The sequence below is a fragment of the Dromiciops gliroides genome, chromosome 1, assembly GCF_019393635.1.
Source record: "Dromiciops gliroides isolate mDroGli1 chromosome 1, mDroGli1.pri, whole genome shotgun sequence".
NCBI classification, from domain to species: domain Eukaryota; kingdom Metazoa; phylum Chordata; class Mammalia; order Microbiotheria; family Microbiotheriidae; genus Dromiciops; species Dromiciops gliroides.
The window spans coordinates 260,810,083-260,836,132 of record NC_057861.1 but is presented as its reverse complement, the minus strand read 5'-3'; the positions used below and the strand labels follow the sequence as shown (position 1 = coordinate 260,836,132).

General features: G+C 36.0%; 1 protein-coding gene across 3 annotated transcripts in view; it reads left to right on the top strand.

Moving 5' to 3' along the window:
* Nucleotides 1-26,050, top strand: part of RB1CC1 (RB1 inducible coiled-coil 1) — a 94,460-nt gene that overhangs the window by 27,078 nt on the left and 41,332 nt on the right. For all 3 annotated transcript variants that reach the window (XM_043988219.1, XM_043988204.1, XM_043988211.1), the window contains exons 3-11: nt 878-1,007; nt 2,826-2,952; nt 3,235-3,405; nt 7,034-7,236; nt 8,285-8,717; nt 18,740-18,910; nt 21,867-22,051; nt 22,348-22,534; nt 22,618-22,699. In XM_043988219.1, the coding sequence (XP_043844154.1) occupies nt 937-1,007; nt 2,826-2,952; nt 3,235-3,405; nt 7,034-7,236; nt 8,285-8,717; nt 18,740-18,910; nt 21,867-22,051; nt 22,348-22,534; nt 22,618-22,699 (1,630 nt within the window). In that variant the 5' untranslated portion in view covers nt 878-936. The remainder of the gene's footprint in view (nt 1-877; nt 1,008-2,825; nt 2,953-3,234; nt 3,406-7,033; nt 7,237-8,284; nt 8,718-18,739; nt 18,911-21,866; nt 22,052-22,347; nt 22,535-22,617; nt 22,700-26,050) is intronic.

The window sequence follows — 26,050 nt, the reverse complement described above, 5'->3', positions numbered from 1 at the left end:
CTGAGAAGACATTAGCCGTAGAATGTGAAAGGATAGACTCTTGTAAAATATGGTACTTAAGCTAAGACTTGAAGGGACCCCAGGAGATGGAAATGAGGAAACAGCATTTCAGAGATGGTAAAATGAACAGAGATATATGCAGTATCCTGATATAGGCACTGCAGGTAGACTGATATAACAGTATCATAGAATGTGTAGAGGAAAGATGGCAAAGGTCAGGATTATGAGGAACTTTAAATGACAAAGAAATGAGATTTTATTTGATCCTAAAGGTAATAGAAAACTATTGAAGCTCACTGAGTAAGAGTATTTGTATATATGGTATATAGTGAAAATATAGTAAAAATTCATGCTGCTGTGTTACTTTATTTTCCACATAACAGTTTGCCTTTCTGGCTGTATGACTACCATGTTCTAAACTTTTGTGTTAAATAGTTCAGTATTAATCACCTTGGGGTGTGTGTGTGTATGTGTGTGTGTGTGTGTGTGTGTGTGTGTGTAGATATGCTCTAATAATATGTTTTTTCTCAGTGACTGTGATATATGTATAGTTTTATTTTTTTGGAAATATGGCTAATATGGGAATGCGTTTCACATGCTTTCACATGTACAATTGCTTACTTTTATATTGCTTTCTCAGTGGGTTTGGGGAGAAGGTGGGAGGGAGAGAGAATTTGGGACTCTAAAGTTACAAAGAAAAGAATATTAAAAATAAATGTAAAATTAAAATGCTTCTTAAAAACTACTTAAAATCACTTAGGTGTCAAATTCAATGGCCTTTTCTCAGTCCTCATTCTCCTTGATTTCTCTATAGTCTTTAACATGGTTGATGGCTGCTATATATTAAAATTAGTCCCTGTTTCTAAATTCTTTTTAGTTCTTAAATGACCATATCAGAGGGAGAGACATAAACTCCTAGAATCCAGAGAAATCATCATGAAGTTATATGTATTTTTGGTCAACACTGGAACCACCCTGACATTTGACACTGAACTTGCAGTGCAAACGTGAGAATATTTTACTGACAGAATTCTGCGTGTGTGTATGTGTATGTAATAATAAAAGAAAATAGTAGGTTATACATAAATGCTTATTCCCTTCTTTTACCTTTCTCTTAGTGTTCCCCCTCCCCCCAATCCCATTATTGAATAAGAGTATGCTTGGCAGGTATGAAACCATTCGTTTTGTTTTTTTTAAATAAGTTTAGCACCTAAAGTTTCCAAATCACATTTTGATGAAGTATGATAAATTTTGCTTATGGTTTGTGAATGCTTTATTTTAATGCTTCAAAAAGATGTAATTTCATTACAGTTTCTTAAAACTTTAGAAGATGGCTTCATGAGTTGCTGCTATGGCCAAAAAAATTTTAACACCTGCTACCAAACAATATGGTCATGAGTATACTGTATCTACCTAGCCTGATACTTGTAAAGTTGATATTCAGTTTATTATTGGACCCAACTACTGTTTCTATTTTGGGCAGACCTATAAGTGCCTATTTGTAGGTACTTCAAGAATTCATTACCGCATTGATTCCAAAAAGAATTGAGTTCACTGAAAGGAAAGGTATGATCCAGTAGCCTAAACTTCTATACAGGAATTTAGTACAGGAAAAATGGGAGGGTCACCAGAAGTAAATTATTAAGACATTAGAAAACATTTATGGTGATGAGAAAGGAGAGAGTTGTATCAAGAGACTTGTAGATGTACAGGGAACCAACCAACTTAAATTTTAAAAAGAGCTGTACAGAGGATGGAAATGCTAATAGGCATGAATACAAAAATGGGAAATGGTCCAAAAGATGAGGATTGTGAGATGAACTGATAGCAAGGAAACATACAGGAGTAAAAAAAATTTTTTTAAAAAGCTATAGTAGGGGAACTAGGAGGTTTGAGATTGAGATGTCTGGGATAATCATAAACAGTCCGTATGGAGCAGAGATACCCAATTCCTATTTTGTTTTTTCTGCCAAGGAGATTAGAAAGGTGTAATCAGAAATGATTAATGGTGAGTTTAATAACTCGACACATAAGACTATTCTCATTTGACTGTTCTTTTTACCTAGTCCAGATATAACCTAATTCAGATGCACTATATCTTAGGATATTGGAAAAACCCAAACCTTTAGATAATGCTAAGCCATTGTTTGTGATATTTGAAAGATCATGAGGAATTTGAAAGATTCTAAAGGACTGGAAAAGGACAAACATGGAGGATTAGGGGAAGAGCTGGCATGTTAGAACCTAGAGGAGCCCAGATTGAGAGAGACAGGCTACAGATTCAGTATTATAGAATCTATTTAATGAATAGAATCTTGAAAAAAATTAGATTGGTTAAATTTTAGGTTGTTTATGAAATTCCTCCCCCCCCCCAAAAAAAAAAAAGCCAAAAGGATTGAATTTTTGAGAAATCGACTACAGAGTAGGTTTGGAGTTGTTCATTTCCTGAGTGCCCCCAAATTAAAGCTGGCTTAATTGTCATAGACCATTGGAATCAGTTTTGTGGTATATTACAATTTACACCAGACTTTGAGGAGATCTTGTTATCTTAAAGTAAATAGTTCTTTGTTGTTAAATTTAAAAAGATGTGATTGCTTCATGAGTTCAAGATTTTTACTGAAGATAAATTTTTACTTGTCAGTGTGTATGTAGTAACTTGTAATTGTTATAATATGATTTGTACTTTTCTGAGACTTTACAGTTTAATAAAACTTACCCTAACTTGAATTCTGGCATAAATCACTTTACATTTTATAAACTTTATTTGTGAAAGATAAACCTCTGTCATTGAGGCAACTATGAAATAACTGTTATTTTTTTCTTAGTGTGGCAGACCTTAAACATGCAATCCAAAGCAAATATAAGATTGCAATTCACCAGCAGGTACTGGTAGTAAATGGAGGAGAATGTATGGCCTCAGATCGAAGAGTATGCACTTACAGTGCTGGGACAGTAAGTATATACCTGTGTTCTATTATACATTTCATTTGAGAAGAAAACACATTAGAATCTAAAAATTCTTAGACTTGGATCCTAGATTATTTTGAGGCGAATAAAAGATATTTTTGTGGCAGTATAGGGAGTTTGGAAGAAATAAAACCAAAAGAAATACTTTATGAAGTATCCATATGCTAGTAAACCATTTGGTTAGCAGTCATACAATCATAATTTTAAAGTTGGGCAGGACTGTGAATAATGTATTTGAACTTTAATATTATATTGTTTTAAATACAGGACACAAATCCAATTTTTCTGTTTAACAAAGAAATGATCTTATGTGACCGGCCGCCTGCTATTCCCAAAACAACATTTTCAGCAGAAAATGACATGGAATTAAAAGTTGAAGAATCTCTTATGATGCCTGCAGTTTTTCATACGGTAGCTTCAAGGACACAGCTTGCAGTGGTAAGTTGTACACAAATACCTTTCGAGCTTTCTAAATAGTTTCTACTTTTTGTATCTACTAAAACTTTTATTTTTAAAAAATATTAGAATCTTTTATTTCTACATTACTTAGATTTCTCCCTATAACCCTTCCCCTTCTTAGAGAACCTTCCCACTTAACAAAGATTTTTGTTTAAGAAAAGAAAAAAGAAGAAAAAATTAGCAAAACTGATCAGTACACCAAAAAAACCTGAAAATACATGCAGTGTTCCACACTCATATACTCCCCAACTCTGCAAAAGAGTGGGCCCCAAGTTGCTTTTTCCTGTCTCTTCTTTAGGGCCATACTTAGTTTTTGCAGTTTTACAACACTCATTTATGTGGTAGTTCTTTCCATATTCATTATTGTAATCATTGTGTATATGTAGATTTCTTGTGAGGCTTCACTTTGTATCAGTTTGCTTCTTTCCATGCTTCTCTGTATTTATCATAAATTCATCACTTTTTACAGCCCAGTCATAATCTATTAAATTCATGTAACATAGTTAGCTTAGTCACTCCCTAATTGATCGACATCTACTTTGTTTCTAATTCTCTGCTACCACAAAAAGCATGGGTATTTTCTTTTTATCCCAATCACCTGTTTTCTCTTTTGGATGGACCAATCCAGATTTCCACTGCCAATAATTATTTCTGTTGTGCAGGACATAAACTCTACTATTTTGTTCCCTTTAAACTTCTTTCAGGGTTTTTATTTCTCTTAAACCTTTTGAGAAAATTTGCTGATATTCAGTTCTCTCTTGGGAAACCGCAGAGTTCTCTGTTTCATCTGGAGTTTTTATTTAGAGATATTTGAAGTCATTTAAATGTCTTGGTACCATTTTCCCCTATGTCAGTATCTTGCCTGTCAATTTATTCTATTTGTGATCTAGTTTTTTAACTGAGCTATCTTCTTCCTGAGATCTTTGGTTTATTTTTGGTCTTTTTATATTTTTATATCTTTGGTTTATTTTGGTCTTTTTCCCTCATTCTCCTACCTTTCATTTCCTGACTCATTTTTCTTTGATGATGAGTCCCCCAAAAGTTGTACTAGAGGATGTGTCTCTTCATCCTCCCACTTTTCCCCAAGTGTCTTCTAGGGGAATGGAGCTAACTCCATCTCAGTTCTAGTCAGTCCCTTTTCCTTCATGCTTAGTACACAGTGGTGTCCTGACCTAGTTCTCTTTGTTCTTAATTTGCTGGCTAAGCACTGATGCCCCAGGCAGAACATGCTTTTGCCTTCCTCTGCCTCCCCCTCTTATGAAAGTGGGTGGTGGAGTTCAGGTCTACTGTGTCTTGCCGCACGATGGTAGAGTGAGGGCAGGGCCAGGGTGTGCTGGTAGAGACTATAGCATGCAGGGAAATTAGTGAGTATATCCTAGAGCACAAGCTAGTGGGCCAGGTTATACATCATATGTGGACTCATGACATCACCTCTGTAGGCTTTTTTTTCCTTCTTTTTTTTTGGGGGGGGGCAGTGAGGGTTAAGTGACTTACCCAGGGTCACACAGCTTGTGTCAAGTATCTGAGGCCGGATTTGAACTCAGGTCCTCCAAAATCCAGTGCCAGTGCTCTATCCACTCTGCCACCTAGCTGCCCCCACCTCTGTAGGCTTTTTGGTATTTTTGACCAGTAAAGATAGCTGGAATTGCTCATAAATTATATAGTATTTTCTTTAGGGAGTTTTTTAGAATTAATTTGAGAATTGGAAAAGATGTAGGACTCTACATCTTGTCTTTGTAGATTTTTTAAAAAATCAGTGACCTTTTCGGGGTGTATATCTGTAGTGCTGATAGTAATTAGAGATAAATTATTATGCCATTGTAGACCCCCCCCTTCCTTTCATGCTCCTTCAACATTAATTCTCTAATTCTCTGATACTGTTAGAGAGTCTTAACCTGCGATTTTGCTTTTTAATAATTTGATAATTATTTCAATGTATCTTTTGTAATTCTATGTATTTTATGTTAGGTATTTAAAAATATTTTTTTCTGGGAAAATAGACTTTACTAAACTGCTAAAAAGGGTCTGTAATATGAAAAGAATTAAGAGTACTTATTAAAAGTTGCCAACTATTTATATTGAAAGAGGTTTTCACACCTGGAGTTCCCTTCACTTGATGAAATGAAATAACAGGTCCAGAGCCTTACCTCTTATGTGTGTGAGAGAGATATACACACACACATAAACATACATATACACATACTTAGTTTTTATGTTTCAGTATATTAGTAGTTCTGTGAAGGAATCATGTGGGCTTACATAAAATAATTTTAAAATGAAGATAATGTGTAAAGAATTATAGTTTATGTTAATCAATGCAAGGATGCTTAACTGAAAAAATGCCATGAATAAAATATTTTGACTGTGGATCTGGAGTTATTTGCTTTTTGTAGTCATGAGGACTAATTTAGTATTCTAGGATTATGGAGTGAGTGAATGAAGCATTTATTAAGCTCTTACTATATGCAAAGCATTGTTGTAAGTGTTGAGGATACAAATAGTAAAGTCTGCTTTTAAGGAGCTCACATTCTAACAAGGCATGGAAGGTTTCAGCTGGAGATCATATGGATAAGCCCCTTGGTCCTTAGAATATACTAGTAAAGCAGATATTAATGCCTTATGCCATTTCTATTGATAAAATGATAGCAGTTTGTGATGAACTATTTGACATTACCAAGGACTTTGGTGACAAGAACTTTCTTTTTTAGGTCTTCACTAGTTATGGCTGTTTCACCTGCAGGAACAATTGCCAGGCTACATCTCCTTAGGGTTTGCTTCCCAAGATAATGATTAAGGGCACTGGGCTAGAAGTATTGCTTTGTTCAAGGTCCTGGGTTCAGAGATTTAGGCTGTCTTAGGGGTCACATATCAAGAGCAGGAGGGAATGTCAGTCTCAACATCCTTCTTTACAGATGAGGAAACTGAGACCCAGGGAAATTAAATGACTTACCCAAGATGACACAAGCACCAAACATTAAAGATTATTTGAATTTATCCTAATACTGGTGCTCTTTCCAAAATTGTAAGGACATTCACATTCTGTATGTATTTTTTGTTGCAGCTTTCTTAAAAAAGAATCATAGGGGGCAGTTAGGTGGCACAGCGGATAAAGCACCAGCCCTGGATTCAGGACACCTGAGTTCAAATCCTGCCTCAGACGATTGACCCTGGGCAAGTCGCTTAACCCTCATGGCCCTGGGCGCCCCCCCCAATTTAATTTATTTATTTATTCATTTATTTTTTTGGGGGTGGGGGGCAAGGCAATTGGGGTTAAATGACTTGCCCAGGGTCACACAGCTAGTACGTGTCAAGTGTCTGAGATCATATTTGAACTCAGGTACTCCTGAATCCAGGGCCGGTGCTCTCTCCACTGTGCCACCTAGCTGCCCCCAAAATTATAGTTTTTAAGAAGTTTGTTTTGACTTATCCATTCTGAAGCCTCAAGAAAAACACATTCACAGCTCCTGTTTTAGTTGCCAGAAGGGAAATGACTACCATTGATCATTGCCTTCTAAGATCTCCTATCATTTCCTTATCTACTTGGGTAGTAGTAGGTCATTTCTAAAACTGATTTGATCAATATTTATATTCATTTTTTTCCACATAGGAAATGCATGAGGTTGCCAAGAAACTTTGTTCCTTTTGTGAAGGTCTGGTCCATGATGAACATCTGCAACATCAAGGCTGGGCTGCAATAATGGCCAATTTAGAGGATTGTACATTATCTTACCAAAAACTGCTTTCCAAGTTTGAAAGTGCTTATTCAAATTATCTACAGTCCATAGAAGATATCAAGTTGAAGCTTACACAGTATGTCTGCTATTAATACCTGTAGAATTGAACTAAGTCACACAGTTTTTATTTCGTAATTTTTGTAATTAAATTTAATTACTTGAATTTTTTCTTTTGTAGTACTTGTGCCAAGTAAAGTTTCTTAGGTGATTAAAAATGTTTCGATGGTCTGTTTTTTCAGAATTTTAAGAAACATTCCCACAGTTATCCTGAGAAATAAGATAAATAATATGCACATCTTAAAAGTCGATGCTTACTTATGTAACTGTAGCATACTTTTTTTTCTTAACCTTTCCCTTCTCAACTGAAAGGAAGAAAAAGCTTTTATTTAAGAAGTTTAATAAAAAGAAGCACTTCTTGCCCACTGATTCAACATGCAGAAATATGTCAACATTTTAAGAAATTTTTTTTCTGATAGTTTAAAAAGCAAGATTTTTTTTCTCATTAAGTAGTTCTACCACAAGTAAATTTGGTAGTGATATAAAGTTATTCTTGGGCGGGTTTCTTCCATAATTAAACTGTTTGAGAACACAAAAGTGGAAGATTGTTGGCTAATGAAATGAGTAGTATAAAAGTGACAGCTATCTGTCTTCTTAAAAAACAATCTTTTCAAGTACTAAATTTTAAGCCTGATAACACATATCAGTCTATGCTATATATGTAATTATATGGCAGTTATATAGAAGCTGAAATTTTGTAAGTGAAATAATATTTTAAATAGGATGAAGTGGCTCTTATTTAAGATATCTTGTAGTGAATCTTATCTAGAATATATAATCTCCCATTTTATTAGTTTTTGTGTTGGGTATTATTAATCTGGATTTTCTTAAAGTGGGTTTCCTTAATATCAGATTTAATTAGTCTGGTGACTAATAGTCTACTTTACTATACTGTACTAATTATTTTTCCATTTACCAAATCAGAATGTCTGTTGCATAAAGACATATGTGACTTTAAAGTCATCTAATATTTTTTTTCCAGTGAATTCACTTAGGTATTCACCCCTATTTGAATTAGTGCATTTTTGTGTCTTTTCTTGTTACTGACAATTCACTTATATTTTAAGTTTAGGAACTGCGGTTTCAGTAATGGCCAAGATTCCACTTTTGGAGTGCCTAACAAGACATAGCTACAGGGAATGTTTGGGAAGACTTGATTCTTCTCCTGAACATGAAGGAAAAGAAACAGAGAACAACGAGACTGAAAAATCATCAGAATTGGTGCTTTATCCTGATATGCCTCGGGGGACTAACAAATCTTTGTTAGCCTCATATTGCAAGTCAGTGGAACATTCAGCCCTGGACAACACAGATCCTGAAAATGGCAAAGAAATTAGGGAATCTTGTCAGAGCACTATCCAGGAAGAAGAAATTTCAGTAGAACCTAAAGAGAGTGATTTGCCTTCTTTCAATGTTTCTTTATTAGACTGGATAAATGTTCAAGATAGACCTAATGATGTGGAATCTTTGGTCAGGAAGTGCTTTGATTCTATGAACAGGGTAAGTAATCTTTTTGTTACCTGTACATAATAAAATTATTGCTAATTGTAGTCCTACTGCTTCAAGGAAAGCAAAAATATCAACAATTACAAAAATGTTAAAAATTGCATTTTAATCACAAAATACTACACTGTTTTAATCTCACTATCATTTTAATAGTATATAACTTTTAAACCCTATTCCCCTTTTTCATTTATCTTCATGTAAATTTCAGGTACTAATTAATTTTGATAAAACATGAAGATTATGAGGGGGGGGAAAAAGGAAAATTACTTTTTGGAATACTGCTATTTTACTTTGGAGCTGTGGAATCTGAGACCACTGCTTTCTGACACACACTGAGGATTGGGCTGGCTCTTTCTTACTTACTGCCACTTATAGACCAAGCAACCTCTCCTTTTTTTTAAGTTTACTTTTTATATACTTATTTCCATTTAATTCCGTGAGAAAGCAGGAAGCCTAAAGTAATTGGATCACAATTTTCCTCTCTGTCTCTTCTTTTTCTTGAATCTTTCTCTCCACATTCACACATTGGCATCAACATTCATATCCTTTCAATTTTTTTTTTTTAGTGAGGCAGTTGGGGTTAAGTGACTTGCCCAGGGTCACACAGCTAGTAAGTGTTAAGTGTCTGAGGCCGGATTTGAACTCAGGTACTCTCGACTCCAGAGCCGGTGCTCTATCCACTGCCCCTCCTTTCAATTTCTGAACCGAGGTTTATTCTTCTTCCCTTCCCCCACTCCTCCAGTCCAGCTTCCTTCTACTTCTTTGTTGTTGAATAAATACCACTGATGAAATTTCTCAACTGGGCCCATGTTGCATAGTAGTACTCTTATCCTTCACTGATTGACTTTTTACCACGTTCCCCAAAAGAAGCATTCCAAAATGTTTCTTCTCTCTCTAGGCCTACTAGGCCTCATTTGCCTTATACTCACTACTCCCTCCTCAACATATAAATTGACCTCCTACTTTATTGAGAAAGTCAAGGTCATCTCCTGTCAGCTCTTTCATCTTCACTAGTCTATCCCTCATCTTTATTTATGTTACCCCTTTTCTTTTCTCCAGTATCCAGGGAAGATCTGTCCCTCATCAAGGTAAACTCCTCAACTTTTTCTCTTGATCCCATTCTTTCCTGTTTCTTGCAGGAGCTTATACCTTTGATCATTGCCTCAATCCCTCTAATTTTTGAACTGTCTATTGGCTCTTTCCTTGTTCTTTCCTTTATCCTTTGGAAACCTTTATTTTATTTTGTCATCCCTTCATGATTTTGTCCTATGTCTTCCATCCAACTCAATTCCTTTTGAGATTGAGAAAATAAGGGGCAGCTAGGTGGTGCAGTGGATAAAGCACCAGCCATGGATTCAGGAGTACCTGAGTTCAAATCCGGCCTCAGACACTTGACACTTACTAGCTGTGTGACCCTGGGTAAGTCACTTAACCCTCATTGCCCTGCAAAAAAAAAAAAAGAGATTGAGAGAATAGAACATCTCTATACTTAAGAAAAGGAAAGTGAATTGAAAGGAGGGCAGAGGAGGAAAAATGAAAAGATCAGCAGGAAATTGAGGAGAAAGGTAGGGAAGCTGGAATAGAGTGAAGAGGGGACCTCTTCCAGATGGACTGACCCATCCAACTCAATTCCAAAGAAGAATTCTTCCTAGAAAGAATTTTCTGTGCTCACTGCTTCTACATTTTTTTTTTAAGTCACTCACTTCATAATCCTTTACCTTAATCTTTTACTTAATCTTTTTTTAAGTTACTCACTTCATAATCCTTTACCTTAACCTTTACTTTAATCAGGTTAGAAATCCTTTTTCTATCCTGAAACTATTTTCTCCAAGATTACCCAGGATCTCATAGTTGCCCAGTTGAATGGACTTTTTTCTGTCCTCATTCTACAACATCCCTTCTCCTTGATGTTCTTTTGACATCAGTGACACTGCAGCTTATCCTTACTTATCTATGTCTCTATGAGATTTGTCCTCTTTCCTTACTTTATACTTAATTACTATCTTTATACATAAGACAACTAAATCCATTTGCAACTTTTTCTTCCAAATGTCAGTCCCTCATGACCAGCTGAATAATAAGCAATTATACCTGAATGAATGTACAGTATCAGACTTTATATCTCTTAAATATAATTTTTATCTCTTTTCCTAATCTGTCCTTCCTCTAGACTTCCTTATTTCTAATGTGGATATTAGAATCCTTTTAAGCATTCAGGTTCGTTAACTTTAGTGTCTTGGCTTAACAAGAAATCAACAAGAAGTCAATTCTGGTTCTTATTAACTGGGAAGAACTGGTCGCTGAAGTGGAAGTGATGGGTACTTTTGCAAATAAGGGGCTCCTTTTTTCAGGAAAAAAAATATAGGTCCCATGGCATTCAAAAGGGATGATAAACCCAAATAAGGTGGGAAACTTGAAAATTGAAAAATGAAAATATAATTGGAAACAATTAGAGTGAAAAGTGAAGTCTGGAAGCACAGTATGCATCAACCAACTTAAATATAGAAATGATAGTACAGAAAGTGTAAGGAAAAGCATGTAACAGAAGATTTATGTATTAAAGTATGTTTCAGTCTTGGGAGAATAGTGCTATGAATGTAACTCAGAATGGGTTCTACATCTTCCCTCTGAATGATCACCTGACCATACCCTTGGGGATATTCAGCTTTAGAATTCCTACCTTGGGGTTGGAGTTACCCTTATTAGAGAGTGCTCCTCATGTTCTTCTGTACATAGGCTGTCCTCAGCCATGCTTCAATATATCTTGATCATTTTCCCCAAAGTCCCTTCCCTCTTATTCCTCCCCGCTTCCAGTTTTAGAATCACAAATCAATACTACCATTGATAGTTGAAAGAGTATATCTGGACTCACTATCCCCATGGCTTCCCAGAGCATAATTTCCTTGCCAGGCCATAAATATTTGGACTTCTCCATTCAAATGTAAGCTTCTTGAGCACAGAAATTTTTTCACTTTATATCTCACATAGTTAACTGCTTTATAGATAGCAGGCACGTAAATGTCTTTTCATTCAATTTATTCAGCACCAAATGGCAAGAAAAGTATAGAATAAAAGATTTACTTTTAAGTTATTTTGAGCAAAACCAGATAGCATCTCTGAATATGGTGAACATAGTGATGATACTTGACAGGTGAGGGAAGATAGAATTACTACTTTTTTCTCTACGAATCCCCTGTTCCCACACCATTTGGCAGAAGACCTGTGGCATTTTCTGTGAGCTAATTCTTATCCCCTACTTTGATACACTGATATCCCCTGAAGCTACACCCTACAACACTACTTCCCTGGCTACTGCCACTAGGTAGTTGTCTGTCCACTGACTACTTTCTGCTTAGACCTGCACACTTCCCACTATGCCAGTCAGCTGCTACCTCCATGTTCCAGGAATAGAGTGCTGTCTTTGATCCAGGAAAACTGTCAGTTCTGGGTCTTGGGCTATACTGTCTTGTGCTGGGCCAAGCATTGATGCTCCTGTGCTGGGACCTGACTCTGTCCTTTTATATAGAATGTTTCTGCTGACCTGTGCTTGTCAGAGGCACTTGGGTACTGTGGCTAGACTCTATCATCCTGTCCTGGGAGCCAGGGTGCTCAAGTCCATAGAGTCACTGTCTGCCTGGTGTGTCATAGTTAAAGAGGTCAAGAATGGCCATATAGGATAGTTCATTCCCTCAGAGCTTGATTTCCTGTTGAAATCAGTGGTTATCTTCAATGTAGGATATTTTTGCTCCCAGTTGGCACCTACTGGAGGGACCCAGGAGGTGCTTGGCATCTCAAACTGCCACCATGAGTAGAAATGTCCTGATTTGCAATCTCAGTCATCCTTCACCTTAAAAAACATTAATATATTTTAGTTTTACATCACAAAAATTTCTCCCAATATTTCTTCTTCTCTCCTCCAATAGCCATGCCATATAACAACAACAACAACAAAAATGTTTTATAAAGTAATGGTTTAAAAAAGGCAGAAAAACAAATCTGACCACTTCATTGAAAAAGTCTAAAACATAAGTCTTCTCCTATGCTTATGGTATACTTACAGACCTCATCCTTCTGTAAAGGAGTGGGATGGGCAGCCCTCACTTTTTAGTCACTTTGAATTTCACCTTTGCTTTCTATCTTGCATCCTCCTTCTATACACTTATCCATCCACTACCCTAATTCAGACCTTTATCTTGCCTAGAGTTTTGCTGTAGCTTTGTATTTGGCCACTGACATAATTCTTTCTACAATCCACAGAACTCTCAAAATGTTATTCTTTTTTTTTTCTTTTTCTTTTTTTTTTTTTTTGTGGGGCAGTGGGGGTTAAGTGACTTGCCCAGGGTCACACAGCTAGTAAGTGTTAAGTGTCTGAGGCTGGATTTGAACTCAGGTACTCCTGACTCCAGGGCCGGTGCTCTATCCACTGTGCCACCTAGCTGCCCCAAAATGTTATTCTTTTTTTTTTTGTTTTTTGTTTTTGTTTTTGTTTTTTGCGGGGCAATGGGGGTTAAGTGACTTGCCCAGGGTCACACAACTAGTAAGTGTCAAGTGTCCGAGGCCGGATTTGAACTCAGGTACTCCTGAATCCAGGGCCGGTGCTTTATCCACTGCGCCACCTAGCTGCCCCCCAAAATGTTATTCTTAAAGAACAGGGTTTTATCATATATTCCTCCTTAATAAACTCCATTGGCTTTTTATTACTACTAGGACCAAACACAAACTCTTCTTCCATTTAAAAGCACTTGCTGTTCCTCAAATGTTAGTTTACCACTTACGTGCTCTGGTACCAGCTCTTTCCCTTATGCTTGAAATGTGTTCCTATCTCATATTTCTTGGAAGGCCTAATTCCTTTTAGATTTCAGCTTTAATGTGACCTCTTACATGAGACTGACTTACTAGCAAGCAGGCTAATGGGGTAGTCCAGCTGTGAAGTGATGAGGGCCTGAACTAGAATGGTAGTCAGAGGAGAGAGGGGGTTGTATTTTGCCAGATGTTACAAAGGTGAAATCAACTGGCTGTGGCAACTGATTGGATATGGGAGATGGGTTGCCGGGAGTAAAGCTTGTGAGAAATTGAGATTAAGTCCTCTGTTGCTAGCCTGAGGGACTGGAAGGATGATGTTGCAGTCTAGAAAAAAAGGAGAAGATAGATGGGAGGGAGAAGGATTTGGGGAAAGATGAGTTCTGTTTTGGACCTGTCGAGTTTAAGATAAATGGATAATATTTATTAATCCCTTTCAGAATCCTGGTCCTTATTTTTAAAAGTAAAAATATTTTTTATAATTCCATCTCCATCTCTATTTTTTTCAACTAATAAACTATTCTTTCTATTGACCATTTACATTTTCTGGATTTGAAGAAAAACCTGTTTTAATTTGCTTTTCTCCTGTGGATGACCTGGAGCAATTTTTGTTTAAAAATTTTTTTAACCACAATTTTTATTGATTTTTTAAAAAATTATCCTCATTTCATAATTTATCTGCCCCATCTTACACAGAGAGCCATATTTTATAAAAAAGAATAAGTGTTGGGGGGCAGCTGGGTGGTGCAGTGGATAGAGCACTGACCCTGGATTCAGGAGGACCTGAGTTCAAATCCGACCTCAGACACTTAACACTTACTATCTGTGTGAGCCTGGGCAAGTCACTTAACCCCAATTCCCTCACCAAAACAAAAAAACAAAAACGAGAATAAGTGTTGGGGAGAGTGGGGAAGCAGTTTGATAAAACTGATATGTCATACAAGTCTAAGAATATGTGCCATATTTCACACTTCTCTGTAAAGTATGTAGATATGCCTTTACATATTGATTTTCCAAGGCTCTTCTTGGACATTATAATATAATATGCATAAAACTACATTCAGTTTTCTATTTTATTTTCTTTCCATTTATCTTATTGCCTTGTATTGTTTTCCTGCTTCTTCATTTTGCATCCCATCATACAAGTCTTCCCCCATGTTTCTCTATATTTTTCATATTTGTTATTTCTTAACATTTATGGACCATAATTCATTTAGCCATTACCCAATTCATGATAACTTTTATTTGTTGTTTGCTACTTCAAAAAGTACTGATATAGGGGCAGCTAGGTGGTGCAGTGGATAGAGCACCGGCCCTGGAGTCAGGAGTACCTGAGTTCAAATCCGGCCTCAGACACTTAACACTTACTAGCTGTGTGACCCTTGGCAAGTCACTTAACCCCAGTTGCCTCACTAAAAAAAAAATTAAATTAAAAAAAAAAAAGTACTGATATAAATATCTTTTCTATATATTGTGCTTTCTGTCTTTTACCCTGAACTATAGTCCTAACAATGCATACCCCCAGGTCAAAATAGATATTTTTGGGCATAGTTAATAATTTATAGTTGCAAAATAATGTTTTAAAAATTAAAGATGTTTTAGTCATTTTGTTTTATATCTACTTTAATGAGCTTCAGAATGTTATGGGGATGTATTGCAATTCTGTAAGTTAATTATCAAATTTAGAAATGTCCTGAGACATCACTTTTCATTTTTAAGTGAAGTCTTTGTGCCCTCATACCACTTTTAGAGCTGCTTAATTAAGTATAACTGTCATTTGAAAAACTTACTTTTAGTTCTTGTGATAACATACGTAGAGATATCAGCTTTCAGATAATAAGTGTCTATTTTGGTGACAGAAGGTACAATTAGTCTTAGAACCATGTTTATTTTTTAGATATCTCAGCTTTTGTATTATACCCAAGCAATTTAAACAAATTGATTTGAACTTGGGGTGCATTACTGCTTTTAATCCTTTGTGTAATCATTTCTGATATATTTTATATTTTAATTTGAACTTAATATTTTAGATTAGAGTTGGCTTAAGAAAGCAAACTTAAACAGCAAGCCTGTAGCATAGCATCCTGGGTCTGTATTTATTGAATTTTGATATTACATAGTTAATAACTATGAGTGTGTTGGCAGAGAAAATGCCCCAATAGTGGAAATGATTGTGAGATAATTTCTTTATGGCCTAACAATATGTTATATCATATATATATATCATGTCATGTCATAATATATTAAAATATTTAATTTTAAAGCATGTTTATTCAGTATCCTGGGACATTAAAATATTTCAAATAAAGCAATAAAGTCCGAACTACTACACTACTCATACTTTGGCTACTGTCCCTTAACCCTGTCCATCATGATACTTTTCTTAGCATAAGCTACATTGGTCTTAACAGTCTCTTTTTTATTTATGCCTTTCCAGTTAGTTTATTAAAGCTGCCTGCTTTTCTTCAGAGTACACAGAAACTGGGTCACCTACTGTGCTTCTAATAAGAATTTGAAAGCAGCATTTTCTGTAGGATATTGGGTTTACTGAAATGACACATGGCCTTTTTCTATATTGCTAATGACAGTATTTACAGAGTAGATACAATGACTCTGGGTCTTTGTTGCTATTTGCCACATTATTGTTTGGCCCACAGATTTCTACAGTGATGTTATGTATCAGTTCTGTTTTTACCTTGTTTATTTTGACCTTTCCATGAGAGAAGCCAGATTTAGCATAGTTTGCCACTGTATTAAGCATCTCTTTAAAATTTATTTCAAAAGTAGTTTTAAACATAGTATAAATAATACCCCAACTGATGAATGTTCAAAGGATATGAAATTTTTTGATGAAGAAATCAAGATTATATATAATCATGAGAAATATTCTAAATCATTTTTGAACTTTTTTTGGGGGGGGCAGTGGGGGTCAAGTGACTTGCCCAGGGTCACACAGCTAGCAAGTGGCAAGTGTCTGAGGCAGGATTTGAACTCAGGTACTCCAGAATTCAGGGCCGGTGCTTTAACCACTGCACCATCTAGCTGCCCCTTTGGTTTTTTTGTGTTTTTTTTTTAAGACTACTTTTAAATGAGAATATTTACATTAACCAATGGATGTATCCACCGCGCCACCTAGCTGCCTCCTTACATTTTTTTATGTCCTGTACTGTCCCCCTTTGTTTCTCCTTCAGCTATTCATCTCTAAAACATTTTCATAAAAACTTTGAGAAGGACCATTTGTAAATAACAAATGATATTCATAGGAAATGATACTTGCTGGTGATGCCATAAATAATTTTTGATTAGAGAAATATAAACTTAAATAACTTTGAGATATCATCTTACACCTATCGGATTTATAAAATAACAGATAGTCTTTTTTTTTTTTTTTTTTTTGGTGAGGCAATTGGGGTTAAGTTTTGGGGTTAAGTGACTTTCCCGGGGTCACACAGCCAGTAAGTGTCAAGTGTCTGAGGCTGGATTTGAACTCAAGTCCTCCTGACTCCAGAGCTGGTCTATCCACTGTGCCATCTAGCTGCCCCAGATGCTCTTTAATTAGGGAATGACTAAACAAGTTGTGCTATATGATTGTGATGAAATACTGCTGTGATATAAGAAATGATGAACTGGTTGATTTAGAAAAACTTGGAAAGAGACTTGATTGTATGAAGGAAGATGCTATCTACCTCCAGAGAAAGAACTGACAAATAAAATTATACATAGTATGATTTTACATATGTCTTTATGTATATATGTGTATGTGTGTGTGTGTGTGTGTATACACACACACACATATATATGGATATTTATGGATATATTTGCATGTGTTTTTGTGTTTAATTGTAGCCTTCATGGAGAGGGGGAGAAAAAATACAGTAAAAAGCTCACAGCAGTATGGGGCAGCTAGGTGGTGCAGTGGACAGAGCATAGGCTCTGGAGTCAGGAGGACCAGAGTTCAAATCTGGCCTCAGACACTTTACACTTACTGGCTTGTGTGACCCCAGGCAAGTCACTTAACCCAAATTGCCTCACCAAAAAAAGTCAACCCAAATGTTAAAAAAAATAAACTTTAAAAACAATACGTTTTAATAGATGAATAAACCAAATATCTTTTTCCTCTAGCTCTACCTATAGGATAACCTTATTTATTTCCTCAACAGGTCTTTGTTTTTTTAGTTTTAGAACAGACTTGAGATCTCAGATCCAGAAGGATTTAAATAGTTTGATTCAACATAGATTAAAGGCTGATTTCTCTAAGGTAGAGATATCAAACACATGGTCCACAATACTCTGTAGTGTAGTCTGAGTAATATTGAGATGTAATTGGGAAATATTTAATAAAATAGTAAAAATACAGTAAAACCTAGATAATGTTATATTTCAAAACTAACAGATGTGGTCCCTGGACATCTTTCTGTATGAATTAATGGTCCCTATTTGAGTTTTATACCACTTCTTGTTTCCAAACTATCGCAGTATCCAATTTTTTTCTTTTTCTTTTCTTTTCTTTTCTTTTTTTTTGGTGAGGCAATTGGGGTTAAGTGACTTGCCCAGGGTCACACAGCTAGTACATGTTAAATGTCTGAGGCCAGATTTGAACTCAGGTCCTCCTGACTCCAGGGCCAGTGCTCTATCCACTGTACCACCTAGCTGCCCCAGTATCCAATTTTTTTAACCAAAATTACCCAACTCCACATGTATACTATTCATAAAGTTATCTCTATAGATAATTTTATATAAATTATGAGCTAAATTTTTTTTTTTAAAGCACACAGCAGAGAACAAAAGAAAACCTAGAATGGAGTATGGGAAAGTAGGGTTGCTTTGAAAACAATGTGTAGGATTTACTACATAGGTTTTCGTGAAATGGAAACTTACTGTTTTACTTTGAGTCTTCTCTTATGTTCTACTATGTACATAGAAATGTTCTTTTTTTTCCCCTTGTATATTTAAATTCAAAATGAATTAAAATTTTTTTTAAAAATAGTGTGAATGGGGGCAGCTAGGTGGCACAATAGAGTAAGCACTGGCCCTGGATTCAGGAGGACCTGAGTTCAAATTTGGCCCCAGATACTTGACCCATGGCAAGCCACTTAACCCTCATTGACTTATTAAAAAAAAAAAAGTGTGAATATCATCATTTTCGGGTGCATGTGGATTATTTTCTTAAATACTTCAGAAAGTCATTGAAGCATTTCTTTGCTATTGTCTTTTAGCTTGATCCAAGATTCATTCAGCCCTTTTTGGTAGAGTGTCGACAAACTGTTGCCAAACTGGATAATCAGAACATGAAAGCCATTAAAGGACTTGAAGACAGGCTTTATGCACTGGACCAGATGATAGCTAGCTGCAGCCGACTGGTAAATGAACAAAAAGAACTTGCTCAGGTAATTACATCCCTCATACTAGAAAAGAAAACTTGTAATTGTTCTCTATAACATCTTCACCATCATCAGAGCATTCCTTATATCAGTAAGTGATCATATATTATTGTGATCTTTTAATGATGGATTAATGATTTAATTTAACTTTGATAACTAAAGTAAAATCAATATAAAAATGAGGTGGGTTTTTTTTGTTTTTGTTTTTTTTGGTTTGGGTTTTTTGCGTGTGTGTGTGTGTGTGTGTGTGTGTGTGTGTGTGAGTGAGGCAATTGGGGTTAAGTGACTTGCATAGGGTCACACAGCTAGTAAGTGTGTGTTAAGTGTCTGAGGCCAGATTTGAACTCAGGACATCCTGACTCCAGGGCCAGTGAGTGCTCTATCCACTGCGCCATCTAGCTGCCCCAAAATGAGGTGTTTTTAAAACAAAAAATGAGGTGATTTTAAGACTACTTTTGTTTTTTGTTTTTTTTGTTTTTTGTAGGCAATGGGGGTTAAGTGACTTGCCCAGGGTCACACAGCTAGTAAGTGGCAAGTGTCTGAGGCCGGACTTGAACTCAGGTACTCCTGAATTCAGGGCCGGTGCTTTAACCACTGCGCCATCTAGCTGCCCCTTTGTTTTTTTTTATTTTTTTTTTAAGACTACTTTTAAATGAGAATATTTACATTAACCAATGGATGTATTCGTTGAAGAAAGCTAGGACAGGTTTTGCTAACCTAAAAGTGGCTTAAATATTGAGTTTCATGATTATATTGGTAATAGAAATCTACTTGGCTTTAAGGTAATCAGTCATTTTTTTGTAATATTGCCAGCTGTGTTTAAAATAAGTTATTTCATAAACCTTTAGGAAATTCTTAAAAAACTGGAAAAACCATATGGTTTAAAATATTGGAGTTCTGACTGATCATATTTTAAATGCAGTCCTATATCATTACATTCATTTCTGACTTTCATATTTTAGAAAGGACATTGCCAGGGGCAGCTAGGTGGTGTAGTGGATAGAGCACTGGCCCTGGAGTCAGGAGGTCCTGAGTTCAAATCCGGCCTCAGACACTTAACACTTAGTAGCTGTGTGACCCTGGGCAAGTCACTTAACCTCAATTGCCTCACTTAAAAAAAAAAGGAAAAAAAAGAAAAGAAAAGAAAGGACGTTGCCAGACTAAAAAGGCAACCCAGCATGGTGAATGTTGGGTTGGTCTTGGAGTCAGAAAGACCTTGGTTTGACATCTGCCCCTGACACTTACAGACTCTGTAACCCCAGGGCAAGTCAGCTCTCTAAGATTCTAAATACACATGAATTGGTAGAAGGAGTTTTTACACTAAGATTTGATGAAATCACACTTTTAGATCTAGGGGAAGAAAAGAAAGACCGCTACAATAGGCATCCAGGAGAAGGCAACTAGGATGATAAACCATGTTCTGATGAATTGTAGAAGGGACTTAGATGTTTAACTGTAGGATAAAGGACCAAGAGGAAACTTGATAGCCATCTCTAAATACTTGAAGTGTCATCGCATAGACAAATAGACAGATGGACAAAATAAAAGCAGATTTTGGTTGGCTTTCTAACAATTAGGAGTATATAACTGGAGAATAGGATATAATATCATTGATATATCATTTCCCAGTCAAATCAAATAATCAGTCTAAAAGAGAAGCATACATTTTAAGTTAAGAATTAGTTTAATGATCTGAGAGGGGTTTATATTAGGGAATCAGTAGAGTTGAGTTGTGGAGTGACATGTTCAGAACTGTGTTTTAAGTAAATTACCTTCTTAGTTACATGTAACTAATAGAAACTAATACAGTAGTCCTGGTAAAAGATAATGAGGTCCTGAAATATAATGCTGGCTTTGTGAATTCAAATAAAAAAGTAGGTGTGAGATGCCTTGTGGAGGTAAAAATTGACAAGATGAGGAAACTTAATGCATTTATGGTTTCCCCAGAACAAAATACTATAGAGAGTAGCCTTAAAGAATAAAAGGTAAAAATAATTAGAAATTCATAGGAAACAAAATCCAAGAAAGAAGCTAGTAGAGGGCCTCAGGCAAAGGGGCAAATGTGATCTTATTGTGAGTCTTGGTGGAATGAAACCTTCATTAACTAGACTTTGGTTCTGACACATTGTGATGTGTGCCAATCTAGTGAAAAGAACTGGATCGTAATCCTGGTGTTGCCACTGACTTAACTTTATGATTATAGTTAAGTTACTCACCCATTTTGGACCTTACTTTGATTCCCTTTAAAATTAAGAGGTAAGGTTTGAACTTGAAATTCCAGAAATTCATTTTTAACTTTAAAATTAATCTGATTTGTTCAGTCTCATACCATACCTAAAGTTTTATTGAATATTATATATGTGTGGTTTTTAAATTGTATTTGTGGGTATATGTGTCTATATTTCTTTGACAAAAAAAAATAAGAAAAGATTTTGTATTAAGGGTATGGGAACCCTGCATCTAAAAAAGGATACACATCAGTTCATGAATGTAGGAGAATATAAGTTCCTTGAGCAGGGATTGGTTTGTCTTTTCATTTTCAGCACCTAAAAGAGAAGCATACATTTTAAGTTAAGAATTAGTTTAATGATCCGACTCACTGAGAAGTGAATAATGTTGATAGATTTCACTTTATTTCTTCATTGTCTTAGCTAAACACCCTGACAGATTTATCAGGCATAACACTTATACAATAACTTGTTTCAATGGCATTCAAGGGATTTGAGCCACCTTAATCAAGTGGCACTTATTAACAAAGAGCCTAATAAATATAGAGTTTAATGAGTACTTGCTGTATTAAACCAAATTCTGTTTTTATAAAATGTTTTAGTTGAAATGTATATTTTAATTCTTAAAATATAGATAATTTAAATTTGTTTTGAAATTTACTTAATTTTAGTATTTGTACTAAATTAAAAATTTTGATATATATACATATAAATGAAACATTTTCTTTTGAAAGGGATTTTTAGCTAATCAGAAGAGAGCTGAAAACTTGAAAGATACTTCTGTGCTACCTGATTTGTGCCTGAGTCATGCAAATCAGTTGATGATTATGTTGAATAATCATAGAAAACTGTTGGATATTAAACAGAAATGTACCACTGCCAAACAAGAACTTGCAAATAATCTACAAGTCAGATTGAAGTAAGTGATTTCTAGTATATTTCTAATTACAAAATTTTATTTTATACAACTTGTTTAAAACTTCCTGATAAAAGGAGTTAACAAATTGCTGTCAGTAATATATTGTCCTACAAGTTGATTAACCTGCAACACAAATGAAATTGCATTTTCTCAAGTACTGAGCTAGAAGAGCTACAGTTTTTTATGTCTGCTTTTTCTATGTCCGTTCCTAAATTTATTTGGTAAGATCTTTTGGTAATAGATGTTTTGTCGCCTTTTAACCTGTTAATATGCTCACATTTGCCATTTATCCACAGGTGGTGTTGCTTTGTTATGCTTCATGCTGACAAAGAGGGAGAGAAGCTACAAGCTCTGCTCCGCCTTGTAACAGAGCTGCTAGAACGAGTCAAGATTGTAGAGGCTCTTAGTACAGTACCACAGATGTACTGCTTAGCTGTTGTTGAAGTTGTAAGAAGAAAAATGTTCATAAAACTCTACAGGGAGGTAAGCAGGTTAGATTACTTATTAACACATGAGACCTGAGGAGTTGATGGACTACATTAATATGTGTGTATTGCTTTTTATAGTGGGCTGGTGCTTTAATCAATGATGGAAAACATTTATATGAGGCAGAAAAGTCAAAAAGGGAATCTTTTGGAAAATTGTTTAGTAAGTATTCTTCATTAATAACTTTATTGTCTGTTTTAATGTTACTTTTCTGATAGTCCAGAAGGTTTATAAAATAAGGTGTTAATATTTGGATGTTTGAATGTTTGCTTCCCATGGAACATTTGAAATTTCTGTCATTTGAAAATGTACATTTACAAAATCGTATAATTGATTCCTTTTAGCACATATAATTATATATATGAATTATCCAAATAAAGATAAAAGTAGGAGCTTTTTGGTTAACATTATTTTTGGGTACAGGACTAATGTTGCCTTTAGAATGATAATTAAAAGGAAGTGTTTTCATGTAGTTCGTGTTCTTCTCTCGTATTATATCATTGCTAAAAAGCAGTCATCAGCCTCTGGGTAGGCTCTTGTAGAGGTAGGGATCTTAATTGATAAGACTGTTCCTTTTTTAAGACAAAAATTATCTGAAATTTTGTTTCCTTTAGTTTTGTCATTATACAAATTAATCTTCTCTTCCTTACTGAAGCCAAACAGCAATAAGTATAACCCCCTCCCACACTAACTACTGCTAGCCCCTCAAGTATTTGAAGACACTTTACAAACTTGTTCTAACTTTGTCATCCCTAGTTTTCAGGACTCTTTTCCATGCTTATTTTTTCTGTACTTATAGAAGTTTAGAGCTGTAAGGAACTAGACCCTCCCTCAAAAAATTCTATTCTTCCCTAAGTAATTTGTGTTCTCAGTCAGTCAGTCAGTCAGTCAGTCAGTCAGTCAGTCAGTCACACACTCACTCACAATCTTCTTATTTCTTAAGCCACCCACAGCACCTCTAACTTTTACCCAGTCAATTGAGAACCAGTTACATTATACTAAATCCCCAACCCCCATTCCAAATAAATAAAACCTACCTAAAACAAATGGTACATTCATCAGACACTCTCCCATTTCCTCTGTCCTCATCTGTTGCCCTTCATTCTAGTCTCAGAAGAGGAGGTACCCATTCTCTTATCCAAAGCCAGCCCCTCTATGTGCTCTTTATCCCATCTTGAGCAGATTGCCTCAACTGTCATCCCTACTTTTTTATATTCAATCTCTTCCTGTTAGCTTCTCCCTAGCTACCCACAGACAAACCCTCTATATTTAAAAAATCATTCACATGATCCTACCCATCCCTGTTAGCTATTATCTTGTATCTTTCCTCCTCTTCCTGGCTAACTAAACTCCTTGAGAAAGCTGTGTGTTCTTAGCATCTCCATTTCCTCTCCTTTTATTCAATTCTTTCTGGAATCTGGATTCTGACTTCATCATTCTTCTGAAATTGCTTTCTCTAACATTACTATGGATTTCATAATTGCTAAACCTTTTCTCAGTCCTTTAGTTTTGTCCTTGAACTCTTTATAGCATTGACACTATCCACTTTCTTGTGGATACTCTTTCTTTGTGTTTTTGTGACACTGCTCTCTCTTGGGTTTATCATTCTGACTTTGCCTTCTCAGACTACTTTGGTGGTTCTTTACTAACCTCGAGTGTCCCCTCAAGGGTGCATCTTAGTCCTCCTTCCCTTCCTTCTGCAACACACTTTTTTTTTTGGTGGGGCAGTGGGGTTAAGTGACTTGCCCAGGATCACACAGCTAGTTGAGTGTCAAGTGTCTAAGACTGGATTTGAACCCCGGTCCTCCTGAATTCAGGGCAGGTGCTTTATCCACTGCTCCACCTAACTGCCCCCTTCCCTTCCTTCTGACCAAGATTTCATTTGGTTGTGTCATTAACTCCCTTGGGTTAATGGTGAGACCCATTCATTTTTCTAGCCCATGACCTATCTTTGGAGCTTGAGTCTTAAATTACCATTTGCTTTCTCAAACATCCAGAATCGAACATACCATCTTTCTCTCCCTCCTTCCCCCAAACCTTCCTCTTTTCCAAACATCCCTACTATTGTCAGGGTTATTGTTTTTCTTTCTATCATCCTGGGATCATCCTTTATTTCTCACTCATACTTCCTGTATATATCTAGTCTGTTGTCACATCTAGTTTATACCTTCACAACATCTATGGAATTCATTTCCCATTTTCCAGACAAAATACAACCATAATTCAGTCCCTCATCACTACATGGACTTTTGTGGTAGTCTTCTAACTGGTCTCTCGACTTCATAAAATCTTTCCCTTACTCCAATCTGTCTTGTCAATGCCATTTTTTCTAAAATATACATCTGACTGTCATCCACACCCCTCTCCTCCATTTACATTCTCCCCCCTCGACCCCCCCCCCATCTCTTGTTCAGTTCGCTCCAGTTGTTTCTATATGTTGCTTCTCAGATATAATAGTATGAACTCCTGCAAAGCTCTTATAAGCTGGCCCCTTTCTACCTTTCTACCTTTCTAATCCTACATTTAACTCCTCCTCTCCACACACTGATTCATTAATGCTAGCCTACTTACAGTTTCTCAAACATGGTACTCTGTGTGTTCATCTTCTGTCTGCTTCTATTCCTGGAATCCCCCCTCCCCTCTATCTCCCTTCACTTTTTTTTTTTTTGGTGAGGCAGTTGGGATTAAGTGACTTGCCCAGGGTCACACAGCCAGTAAAGGTCAAGTGTCAGAGTCCAGATTTGGACTCAGGTCTTCCTCAATCCAGAGCCAGTGCTTGATCTACTACGCCACCTAGCTGCCCCTCCCTTCACTTCTTGAAGGAAGCCTTGGCTTCCTTGAAGACAGCTCAAATCCCACTCTTGTTAGGAAGTCATCCTAGAAATGCTAAGGCTTTTTCCTCTCATATTGCTTTCTGTCTACTCTGTATATACCTTGCATATTATTTTACGTATTGTTTCTTCTATTAGTTTATGTTTCCTGGGACTTTGGACTGCTTTTTCTTTTCTTTGCATCTTATTTAACATATGGGAAAACCGAGTCTAAGAAGGGCCCATTAATTGCATATGATCACAAAGCCAGGAGCAGAACTCTCTCTTTTCCTTATTTCAATTTATTGATCTTTTTGCTTCATCTACCTCCATATTATCGCATTGTGGGGGCCAAATTTAATATATGGAGAGTCAATTGGGTGGATCGCCAAAATATTGGGGTCCCAGAAATAATGAGGGACCTCTAGGTTCAAAGCTCCCTCCCCTCTGAACTGCCTTTATAGATATTTCTCCCAGACCAATAAGAAAGGAGCCTAACAGCCTCAGTTCCACAAATGAATCAGGTTTTTATTAATGGGAATAAAGTAAACAGCAAAGGTGAAATTAATAAAATCAAAGACAAGGGAATAGGGGAAAAGAAATACGGATAATCCTCCTAGCTCTAACCTAAGTCTATTCAAAAGAGCAGAGTTCGTATTTTAACTCACCACCTGAAGCTCAGTTTCAATGGAAAGAACAGCTT